The 12182-nt window shown below is 37.9% G+C and overlaps 1 protein-coding gene across 2 annotated transcripts in view; it reads left to right on the top strand.

Annotated features, from left to right (window-relative positions):
* Window positions 1-12182, top strand: part of NELL1 (neural EGFL like 1) — an 808674-nt gene that overhangs the window by 785357 nt on the left and 11135 nt on the right. For both annotated transcript variants that reach the window (XM_045894008.2, XM_054512010.2), the window contains one exon: window positions 3802-3995. In XM_045894008.2, the coding sequence (XP_045749964.1) occupies window positions 3802-3995 (194 nt within the window). The remainder of the gene's footprint in view (window positions 1-3801; window positions 3996-12182) is intronic.

Raw genomic sequence — 12182 nt, 5'->3', positions numbered from 1 at the left:
AATTTGCTTTTTAGAACCCCACTCCCCTGTGAAAGGTATTTAGAGTAGTGATTCTCATCTGGCTGAACAGAGCCCAGAAGTCTGGATCCTACTTTACACCAATTAAATCAGAGTCTAGTGGTAGTGATCCTGGGCACCAGTACTTTTTAAAGGCTCCTTAGATGTTTCTATTGAGCCCACAATAAAAAATCATGGGATTAGAGTGAGAAGTGACTGGAGTCAGGGAGACCAGATAGGAAGGCTAAGGCAATAGTCAGGGACAAGTGTGAAGAGCTGAGCTAAGACAGAGTTCAGAGAAATCTGAATTTTATTTTTTATGATTACATGTGTGATGAGCCATCAGTTTATCTATCAATTTACTTTCTATCTGTATCTCCTGGACATCCAAACTAGATTATAAATGTGATGAGAGAAGTGTAGGACTGAATATTTTAATTATCACTTTAGCAAAAACCGAGGAGTGAGAATAATGCAAACATACCACTTTAGTATTGTTCCAAGATAGGATATACCACCAACATTGTCACTGCAATGAGAGTTCAAGGAGGTGAATGATTACTATGAATTGGCATAATATTGGGAGATGCTTAATTGAGGAGGTAGGGCTTGAACTTTGTCTTAAATATCCATGTTCTTTAAGTCAAGAAACAAATATTTGAGTTCTTATGTTATCTGCAGTTTTATTTTGAAAAGACCATAAATTGGGGTGCCTGGGTGATTCAGTTGGTTAAGCTTCCAACTCTTGATTTTGGCTCAGGTTATGATCTCAGGGTTGTGAGACTGAGCCGGGCTCCAGGCTCCATGCCCCTTCCCCTTCCCCGCTCTCCTTCCCTCTCTCTCTCTCTCTCTCCCCCTCTTTCTCAATAAATAAATAAATAAATAACATAAACTAGTTGGGTATGGTTTTAAACAGGTGATAAATAAGTGTCAGAGAGGCTAAATAATGTGACCAAAGACATACAGTCATGTGTAAAATGCCTTGTACATAGTAAGCACTCAATTAAATGGAAGAGCATGGTTTCAAACAGGGGTCACTTGATTCCCACATCCAATGCTACTTTTAGTGGGAAGAGTTGGAGGAAGAAGACTGGGGAGATGAGAAAGTTTTCTAGGTAGGAGCACCTTATGGTCAAATGTGTTGAGAACAACATGGGCACGATGAGGAACAGTGAAGATGTAACTGAGGTCAGATTATAGTTGACTTGTGATCTAGGTAATTTAAGTTGGGTTCATTTCCACAGTTTTCAAGGGAGGAATCATTTTTCATTAATTTAATATCTTTTTTAAATTTTATTATGTTACGTTAGTCACCATACAATACATGATTAGTTTTTGATGTGGTGATCCACGATCCTTTGTTTTCATATAACACCCAGTGCTCCATGCAGTACGTGCCCTTCTTAATACCCATCACCAGGCTAACCAATCCCCCCTCCCCCCTCCCCTCTAAAACCCTGTTTGTTCCTCAGAGTCCATAGCCTCTCATGGTTCATCTCTCCCTCCGATTTCCCCCCTTCATTTTTCCCTTCCTTCTCCTAATGTCCTCCATGCTATTCCTTATGTTCCACAAATAAGTGAAACCATATAATAATATCTTTACTGAGGCTACATTAGATGGGACAAAGACAAAAAACAAATCTTGGAATAAATTAGCTTCTAAAAATATTGTATGAACTCCGTAACACTTTCTACTTTGTACCTCTGCTCTGAAACCAAGTTTTATACCAGTAACAGTGAATGCAGTAAACAAGGAAAGATAGGTCATTTCTTTCTCATTATTTTTAAGTCACAGTAGTTTCAAAATTCTAGCGAATTTTGAGTCATTATATTCTCAGAATTTCAACTAAAGAGGATCCATGTAAGATCTTATCTTTGAAAATGAGTTGCAATATCTAGATGGTAAATAGTTGAAAGTAGATAAAATCACACAACATTCTAGTATTCTGAAAGATGACTTAGACCTTGAGTTGGCACAGAAAAGAACTCTCCTGCATATGTTGGAAGGCCCAGAATACATCCCTTGCTCCAACATGGTACTAGATGTCTGACCACTTATTCATCTCTGTACCTTAGTTTCCTCTTTTGTAAATTGGAGTAACTATTTCCACCTTGCAATCATATGGCATAACTAATGGAAAAGCTTTGAAAAACTTTGAAACAATACATAAGCACAGCGTACTACCAGTAAAATTGATATTATGCCTTTTTAAGCACTTTATTGCTTTGAGTACTTTAAGAGAAAAGGCCACTTACAGTTATTTTTTTTTTAATTTAGCTGTAACCCTTAACCAAATGCCTATAACCTTGTACATATTTAACTCAAAATTTAGGATGTAGATTAAGTTAATTTATACTGTTCTTAATCTAACTTACTAGAGGAGGTTAAACCTGAGTGGTGCAGTTGGTTGAGCCACTGACTCTTGGTTTCAGCTGGGGTCACGATGTTGGGGTCGTGGAATCGAGCCCTAGGTCAGGCTCCATGCTCCGTGTGGAGTCTGCTTAGGACTCTTTCCTCCTCTCCCTCTGCCCCTGCCCCCCTCAAATAAATAAATCTTTAACCCCCCCCAGTCAGAAGCCTACCAATAGTTATCTCTGTGTACTCCTGTGTTCATCCTTATCACTGTTGTAAGGACAGTGTCTTACATGTCATCATCAACATTTATAATATCCAGTGTGCAAAAAAACCTTGTGCCTAGAAGACTTGGTAAAAATATATTGGAATCAGTGTTATCATCATCTGAAGGATATTTTAAGGACATGGCAGTAGATTAATCAGTGGAGTAGAAGACTCCAACAGACATATGACCGGTAGTATCTTTACATAGTGTAAAGTCTGTCATAGATAAGAAAAATCAAGTAAACTTTTCTTAAGTGGTCTCAGAGCTAGGACCAGTAAGTAGAAGTAACTGGAAAATGGATTTCATTTCCATTTAAGGAAGACATTTCTAAAAGAGTTATTCAGTGATGGAATTGGCTGCCTTTTGTGGTAATAGATGGCCCACCGGGAAAAGACTCAAACCAGAACTGGACAGCTCTGTGTTTGGGATGTTGTTAAGGTCACTCAAGCTTTGAATGTCAGGGAAGGCTGACTGGATTTATGCTTTCCTTCCATATTTAGCTGTCATTCAAAAACAGCAAAATATATGTGTGTCTTCCATCAGCATCCATGCCATGCATACGATAGCTCTCAGATGGTTTTGTGTGTGTGTGTCGGTGGGGGGGGGGGGGGGGACAAAAATGCTTTTGGCCCTTCGGATGAAGGTGATTCGATTAGGTAAGACACCTACCAGGATGGGCAGTCTAATTGGCTCAGGGTTGTCCTAATTGCCCACTTGTTCCTACTCAGTGGCTAATCTATTCACACCTTTACTAAAAGACCCAGATATCCATAGGATGTATCTACACTGTTAATGAATTAGCACTGTTTATGGCCTCTGGATGGTATAGTTCTTGAGAATATCCTAAAACTAGTTTAGAGCTGCTACTGGATAATTTAGTAATTGGAGTCCAACAGCTGCAGGTTCCAGTATCAGACCTGCCACTAATTAGCTATATGACAGTAGGCATGTTATTTCACTTCTGTGAACCCCAGCCTCATTATTTGCAAAATAGAGATAAGAAAAGATGCTCCTACACAGAGCTGCTTTGTAGAGTAAATGAGATAATGCATGTGAACAGCTTGGCACAGTACCTGGCACAAGGTAAATGCTCAGGAATGTTAATCACTGCTATTGTAAAGGATTACTATTTTCTAATAACAATCTTGGCTAGATTCTAAACTCTGTGCCTTCTTTATTGCAGACATTGATGAATGTGCCTTAAGAACTCATACCTGTTGGAATGATTCTGCCTGCATTAACCTGGCAGGGGGCTTTGACTGCCTCTGTCCCTCTGGGCCCTCCTGCTCTGGCGACTGCCCCCATGAAGGAGGACTGAAGCACAATGGACAGGTGTGGACCTTGAAAGAAGACAGGTGTTCTGTCTGTTCCTGCAAGGTGAGGCTAATAGAGTGCAACAGGAATTGTAACTGTTCTTTTCCTTCCTTCACTCTCTTCTCTTCCACTCCACCTCTTTCCCCCAGGTGTTGACTTGTGGGTCTCCTGTAGTTTCTGAAAAGATTTCTCCTGTTCTGATCCATGCTACAGCTGATGATGATGCTGAGTGGCAGGCAAACCTGTTTTGAATTGATCATGCTGTTAGTGAGAAGTGAGGTGTGTAGTTGAGAAGAGACAGCAGAGCACAGAGGGAGTGGGGCAGAGAAACCAATGTTAGTCCTCCCACCGAGAACCTGCAGTGCCTTTCATGCTGGTTGGGTGAGAGCTTTAATGAGCCCTTATCCCATACACAGACTTGCTGATTAAAACTACTCTTTGCCTGAAATGATCACCTGCAGGAACTTGCTCATTTTTGTGGTGACATCATCCAGAAAAGCAAGGCTCACAGGCTTATTTCCAGTGGTCAGAGACAGGTGGACCTCTATTCTGAACAAATGGTAATGATAGTATGAGGCCTTCTGGTAAATGATATCTTCTTTCTGTTCGCATTGCTGGGCTGGCTATTCCTTACATTAAGTTGTTTGGAAAAGTGAGTTTAATGCTTATGAAAATAAAATTCTGTCATCACCCGGTTTTGCTTTATGCTTTGCAGAATGGGCCTATTAAAATGTTTGATTTCCTTGTGCTTTATTTCTTCTTTTGTTGATCTTGCCTATTCATTTTCCTTTGATATTACTTTACTGTAGCTCTTGCATTGTATTTTTTATATCTTTTGGGATGGAACTTTTTAATCTTGCGCTTTATGGTCATGGGAATCATGAGAAATGACTTGTTTAGTAGCCTCTTAGGGAGCTGGTGTCCTGATAAATTCAGAGTTCTCTCTGGAAACAGAGTTGAAAAGTCATTCAATTCACTCACCTGCCTTTAAGTCTGCTACACCTCCAAAAGACCTGGGGGCCCCTATTTAGGAAAGCTAAACCAAGTGTTTAGATCATCACCCCATAAAGCTCATTTTTTATCTTATATATTCATCTAGTTCCACACATCCAAACATAGGTCCAGTGACCCCCTTTTCTGAGTTCCTCCTATGTTCCAAGCACTCTGTAATTTAAAAACAGCATCACACTTAATTCTTATAACACAGCTTCGAAAGATAAAGTTTTAAGTTTTAGGGCAAATAATGTGCCCTAAATATCGCAGGATATAAATATCTAAGCAGGGAGTTGAATTCTACTGGCTTGCCCCAAATTTCATAGTTTTCTTATCTGGCCACATGTCCTATAACACTCTACAGATGGATACCTGTTGATATATTTAAAACCAATTAAGCAGTCAATCCAACTTGACTGAGCTCAAACTCTAAACTTTGTACTATATTAATGATCGTGTGGGGCGCTGACTCAAAGGGCAAAGGTTTTAGCAAAGGAAAAGCTTGTTGTGGTTTAGAATCGTTGAGGAAGTTTTGTGGAAGGGATTGGCAATTAGGTCTCCATTCAGCCAGCAAAACAAGAATGAATTCCTTTATTAGTTCTCTAGAAAATAGTGTTTTCCCCAAACTTATGAGGAACAACAACCTGACCCCAAATCCTTTTTAGGTTTTATAGGTCCCCAGCCCCTGGAATAAGCAAGATATTTTAGTTGAGTCTTTGACTAGAGTATGAAACCAAAATTTTTTAGTTTTTGTTTTATTTAAGCCCATGGGAGGAAACTTACCAATCACTAAACTTACCAAAGTTTCATTAATTAATCATGCTAATAATCCAAACAGTGTACGTTGATATATTCTGCTTTGACTCCTAAAATCTCTCCAAAGTCATGAGAATTTGAAATTGCCCTAAGACATGAACAATCCTTGTAATCCTATACTGTTAATATAACTCCCCTCTATCACGCCCACCCCCCACCTCTTAATGAATAAAGTACAGGAAGATTTCTTTACATAAATCTTTGGCTGGTTTATTTTCCAGTTGCATTTATTACTCATTAATAGCATAGCTTCAAGAGCTTGTAGAGGGAGAGGAGGGCCTGGATTTAGGAGCTAAATTAAAAATCCTAAATAAAATTCTGTAGGACATTCCCAAAAGACAAACTTATATGTGACCCCGCTTTTTTCTTTCCATTATTTGCATCTGAAAGTGTCTTATTCTAATTTCATAAGAAATAGCTTCAGTACTTAAGCATCCAAATGGATTACAATAGCATCAACTTGAAGACTAAGAAGTAAAATCAAGGCTGGGACATAAATCCTGGCTCTTTAACCATACTCTTGTTTCAAATTCACATAAAACCAAATCACATAATAGCAGAATTACATAAGCCAACAAAGGGTGAAGGCTTACTGTTAAAAGAAGCAGATTCGAGCAGTCTACAGATTCAGTGCAATCCCTATAAAAATATCAATAGTATTTTTCATAAAGCTAGAATAAATAATCCTAAAATTTGTATGGAACCACAAAGCAATCTTGGGAAGGAACAAGTCTGGAGGTATCACAATCCCAGATTTCAGATATACCATAAAGCTATATTGACCAAAACAGTATGGTACTGGCACAAAAATAGACATAGGTCAGTGGAAAAGAATAGAGAGCCCAGAATTGAATCTACACTTAAGTGGTCAATCTACAACAAAAGCAGCAAGAATATATAATGGTGAAAAGTCAGTCTCTTTGATAAATGGTGTTGAGAAAATTGGACAGCTACATGCAAAAGAATAAAACTGGATCACTTTCTTAAACTTATACACAAAAATAAACTCAAAATGGATTAAAGAACTAAATATGAGGCCTGAAGCCATAAAACTCTTAAAAGAAAACATTGGCAGTAATTTCTTTGCCATCAGACTTAATAACATCTTTCTAGACATGTCTCCTAAGGCTAAGGGAAACGAAAGTAAAAATAAACCATTGGGACTGTTACAAAATAAAATTCTTTGGCATAGCAGAGGAAATCAATACTAAAATGAAAAGGCATCCTACATAATGGAAGAAGATATTTGCAAATAATGTATCTGATAAAGGGCTAATATCCAAAATAAATAAAGAACTGAGACTAAACACCAAAAATAATCTGATTAAAAATGGCCAGAGACCTGAATAGACATTTTTCCAAATAAGACATACAGTTAGCCAACAAGCACATAAAAAGATGCTCAGCATCATTAGTCATTAGGGAAATGCAAATCAAAACCACAATGAGATATCACCTCATACTAGTCAGAATGGCCAGTATCGAAAAGATAAGAAACAAATGCTGGCAAGGATGTGAAGGAAAGGGAACCCTTATGTACTGTCAGTGGGAATGTAAATTGGTGCAACCACTATGGAAAAGAGTAGGGAGGTTCCTCAAAAGTTAAAATTAGAAATGCCATATAACCCAGTAATTCTACTACTGGGTATTTACCCAAAGAAAATGAAAACAGCAATTTGGAAAGATATACACATTCCTGTGTTTATTGCTACATTATTTACAATAGCCAAGATATAGAAGCAACCCAAGTGTCCATCAATAGATGAATGGGTAAAGAAGATGTGGTATACATACGCACATATGGAACGATGGAATATGACTCAGCCATAAAAAGAATGAAATCTTGCCATTTACAACAACATGGATGGACCTAGAGAGTGTTATGATAAGTCAGAGTAAGATAAATACCCTATGATTTAACTCATGTGGAATCTAAACAAATGAACAAACCAAAAAAAGAAACATAATCATAAATACAGAGAACAAACTAATGGTTGCTGAAGGAGTGGGAGTTGGGTAGATGGGTGAAATAGATGTAGGAGTTTCAAAGGTGTAAACTTCCAGTTACACCATGGAGATGAAAAGTACAGCATAGGGAATATAGTCAATAATGTTGTATGGTGACAAATGGTGACTATACTTATTGTGGTATTGTATAGTGGTATTGTGGTGTTTTATATATTGAGTAATGTATAGAGTTGTCAAATCAATATGTTGGACATGTGAAACTAATATAATATTGTATGTCAACTATACTTCAATTAGAAATTTAAAAAAGAACAATGCTTAGGTTATTAGAAGAAAAGGATGATGGCAGGGTGATGGCATCATGAAATTCTCAGGCAAGTTCGGATAGAACCACCTTCACTTCATGAAAAAAAAAACTAATGTGGGATTGAGGTATAAATATTACAAAAATCGGGGTGGGGAGTGCAGATTAATACCCACTTGAACAAAATTAGATCACACAATTGAAGAAACTATTTATTTATTTATTTTTAAAAGATTTTATTTATTTATTTGAGAGAGAGAGAATGAGAGAGAGAGAGCATGAGATGGGGGAGGGTCAGAGGGAGAAGCAGACTCCCCACCGAGCAGGGAGCCTGATGCGGGACTCGATCCCGGGACTCCAGGATCATGACCTGAGCCGAAGGCAGTCGCTTAACCAAGTGAGCCACCCAGGCGCCCTGAAGAAACAATTTAGATAAAACTTCTCTAGACCCTCAAATTAAAGCAAGAGCTCAAACAAGATAGGCAAAAAGGCAAGATCATTAAACAAGAGAAAGAGGAGAGTGGCTCTTGGAGAATAAGTTGAAGGGAAAAGCTATGCAATATGAAGCCTACCTCAGAAGCTTCTTGGGATCAAACCTGTACTGATGCCATGGAGATGGGGGGAAAACCCATCGATTTTGAGGGGGAAAGGTGGAGAAGAAACATGATTACATGATGGATATGGAATCTGACAGTAATAATGTAGCACACAGTGGGCTACATTATCTCTCCTGAAGAGAATACAACAAATGTAACAAAACCAATTTTACAGACAAAAGAGAAGGATGACTGTGATTTGTACACCTAAAGGATTCTCTTACTAGGACAAGACCAGTCAGTATAAAGTCATCAGGACCAGTACTAGTTCCATAAGCATGAGGACCAGATAAGGTCAGAGTATCTTGGGAAATTTCAGATTGGCTTCAGACTTTCCTCAAATATGTAAAAAGACAGTGGAACAATTATTTGCAGACTATGGTGGGGGACAAACCTTTGAGCTAGGAACTCACAAATACTTCTTACATTGTATGCTTTAGTTGGTAGAATACGTATTAAAAGAAGAATCAAAGAATTTATGACTATGAAGAAAAAAAGAAAAACTATACAAGCAAGAAGTCAGAAGGCACTCAGTCTCATACACAGGGTTGTCATATCATCAGGAGATTAATAACTGATGTTTCAAGATTATCCTTCAGATGGAGACTCTAAATAAAACATGTACTGGCATGCTAACGGTGAAATTGGTGTATTTATTCATAGATTTTTTTAGCCACTGAATTAAAATCCTTTTATCTTCATATTTTGACCCAGGGCTTATATTATCCAAGGACAATAAGCCTCTTTAGATAGTATTCAAAATAAATACTATGCTATATGACTCTTATATTATCCTTGGAAGATGGAGTATCATCTCCCTCCTTTAGACTTAGAAGAAAGTTGAATTTAAAAGTTGACAAAGCCAGAAATCAACCTTTCTCACCTTAGACTCTTATTCCTGGGTTCTGTTCCCTTCCCTTGAACTCCTTGGAATTTTGAACTTCCAGGCATTCTACCAGGAACAAGAAGACCTGGATTCTATTCCTGGCATTGCTAATAAGTGGCTTTGTGACCCTGAGCAGATGACTTAGCATTAAAGCCTCTTTGCTCAGCTGTACAATGAGAAGATTGGCTAGATGATTGCAGAAGTTCTTTCTGGCTCCGAAATTCTGTAAGTCTGGAAACGCCTGCTAGTGACATTTATGCCCTCAGTATTCCTCTTTCACCCTTTCCAAAATGTTTTCAGTTTGGGGCTTAAAATCATTATTCATGTAGACCTTTCAAATCCTTTACAGGATTTTCTCTTTTCTTTCTTGCCAGCAGCTGGTATTTCTACATTGACTTTACAGTAGGTATTATGTATACATTTCTTTGCATATTATACATTGAAATAAGATTAGTATGTCATCACATACAATTATCCTTTTGAATTCTTTACAATAAGACCAATAATTTGGGCCAATTTCATATTTGAAGGTTTAAATATTTAAATGGTTTAAAAGTAACCTGGATTACACAACAAATTGCATTTTTCCACAAGGTTTTCAGCCCATCTAACACCTGCTTAAAAATGTCGGGCTTCAAGATGTCTGAATATCACTATAGGGCTGAGTACACCAGCATTAGTCCATTCGTTTTATGCACGTAACCGTAGGAATTTTTTCTTAAAGTTTTCTTGAAATAGAAGTTTTACATGAAAAGGTCGAACACCTATGCTGAGGTGTTCTATCATCTAGTTGTGTTATTTTATCCCATTTAGGTATAAAATACAGCACAAAAATTTTAACTTTATATATATGTGTGTGTGTGTATATATCTATCTATATAATATATATATAAGTTATTCAACAGAAAGTGTTGATAAATAGTAGAAGAAAAGGGTAGAGTTGGAGTGAAATTCTTGTCAAAGTCTTACCCTAGTTTTTGGTTCTATATATAATTTCAGGGCATCCTCACCATGACAAGAAGCAGATGAAACACCTGTGATAAATAATTGGGACATCCATGAAAGTGGACATTTAAATAGGTACTATTGAGTGATAGTACATAGTATAGCCCAACATAATTTCTCCTGTACCTTAGCCACATATTACCTAAAGTCAAGTCTTAATTTGATTTATAAAGGACACATGGAAATGAAGAGACCTGGTGTGGAAGAGAGAGTAGGGGGAACAATGTCATTGATAATTCTGTATAGATACTTTTGGGCAATTCCTTCCTCCACCCCAGGATCTTCCTCCTGTCATAAGGGTGGAGGTAGAAATGAGCTAACATTTCTCATGTGTCTGGCACTGTAAGTGTCCCCTCATACTTTAACAACAACCTTATGAAGTAAATATAAGTATCTCTTTACAGAAGAAACAGAAACTCGTTTCACACAAGTTAAGTGGTGAAGAAGTGAAACTAAGATATCCATGACAAAATTCCCAGGTCTCCACTTGAGAAACCGGTTCCCAGCCCTACTGCTCTGCCTGGGTGTGGTTCTGTGAACTCTGCAAGATATTTTACATTTCCGAGCCAGGGTTTTATCAGTGAGACTGGGTTAATATCTACGGACACACTTGCTGTGAGAGTGAACTAAGATAAAGGCATATTTGAAGTACTCAGCTCAGAGCCTTGCAGAGAGCTGTCTATAAGTAATCACTTACCAAAAATGAGTCAAAGTTATTTTAAAGACCACTCCCCACCCTGACCGGCCTTAAGAGTCAATACACCAGGTTAGCTACTAGTGTTTCATGCCAATTGAAAGAGGTCTTGAAACATATCCACGACTTAATGGAGTTCAACAATAAAGCCAGGCCAACACAAATGGATTTGGGCTTCTGTTTAGATTCCATATGCTTCCTTGATAGTGACAGTGATTTTTATGCACCTTTAGACCACTTAGTTGATTAGGCACAGAAAGATTGCTGAATTGCTTGGAACCCATGTTCTTCCAGCATTATCCATACTACAGATACCCAGAGTGAAAAATGATTCTCTCTCTGAGCTTGACCCCTAAATCTCAGTTACAGCCCAGTTTCTTTTCACAAATACCCATCTCTGGCTCTTCCATTTATAAATTTGTCAAGGGCTTTAGGAAGACATCTTTATTTTCTACCTGTGCTATGTGGGAAGAGAGAGAGGTCTCAGGTTTATTAGCTTCTAGGAAACTGCAGCATTTTCATATGACTATAGGTAATGGTCATCTTTGTATTATTGATTATGGAGATGAACAGGCAAATAGATACATAAACAATCACCAGTCATGCCCTGGAAGAATCATGAACAATTTGTTATAGGAGCATAGAAAGGGGAAATATACCCTATCCTCAGAAGATACAGAAAGCAATAAGGAGGTGAAGTTTGAGTGAGACCTTCAAGGATGAGAAATTTAGCCAATGAGAGATGTGAGGAAAGTGAATCCCAAACAGAGGGAAGAGAAGAACAAAGAGGCAAAAACATTACATATATTCTGATAAGGAAAATGTGAAGCAAGTGCTGAGCTTAGAATATCAGGAAAAAAGAAGAGTATGGGAAAGGGATAGCTGATGATAACCCCGGAGATAAAGGCTAGGGACACAGCCAAACGATAGAATTTAGACTTAATTTATCAGCTGCGGAGGATCATGAGTGACTTTTTGTTTAGGATTG

This window comes from Mirounga angustirostris, unplaced genomic scaffold, assembly GCF_029215605.1.
Source record: "Mirounga angustirostris isolate CCGP_5_RB_7025 unplaced genomic scaffold, mMirAng1.0.hap1 SCAF_13, whole genome shotgun sequence".
In the NCBI taxonomy this organism is placed as follows: Eukaryota; Metazoa; Chordata; class Mammalia; order Carnivora; family Phocidae; genus Mirounga; species Mirounga angustirostris.
Note: the sequence above shows the minus strand (reverse complement) of the source record. Positions and strands in the feature narration are given on the sequence as shown.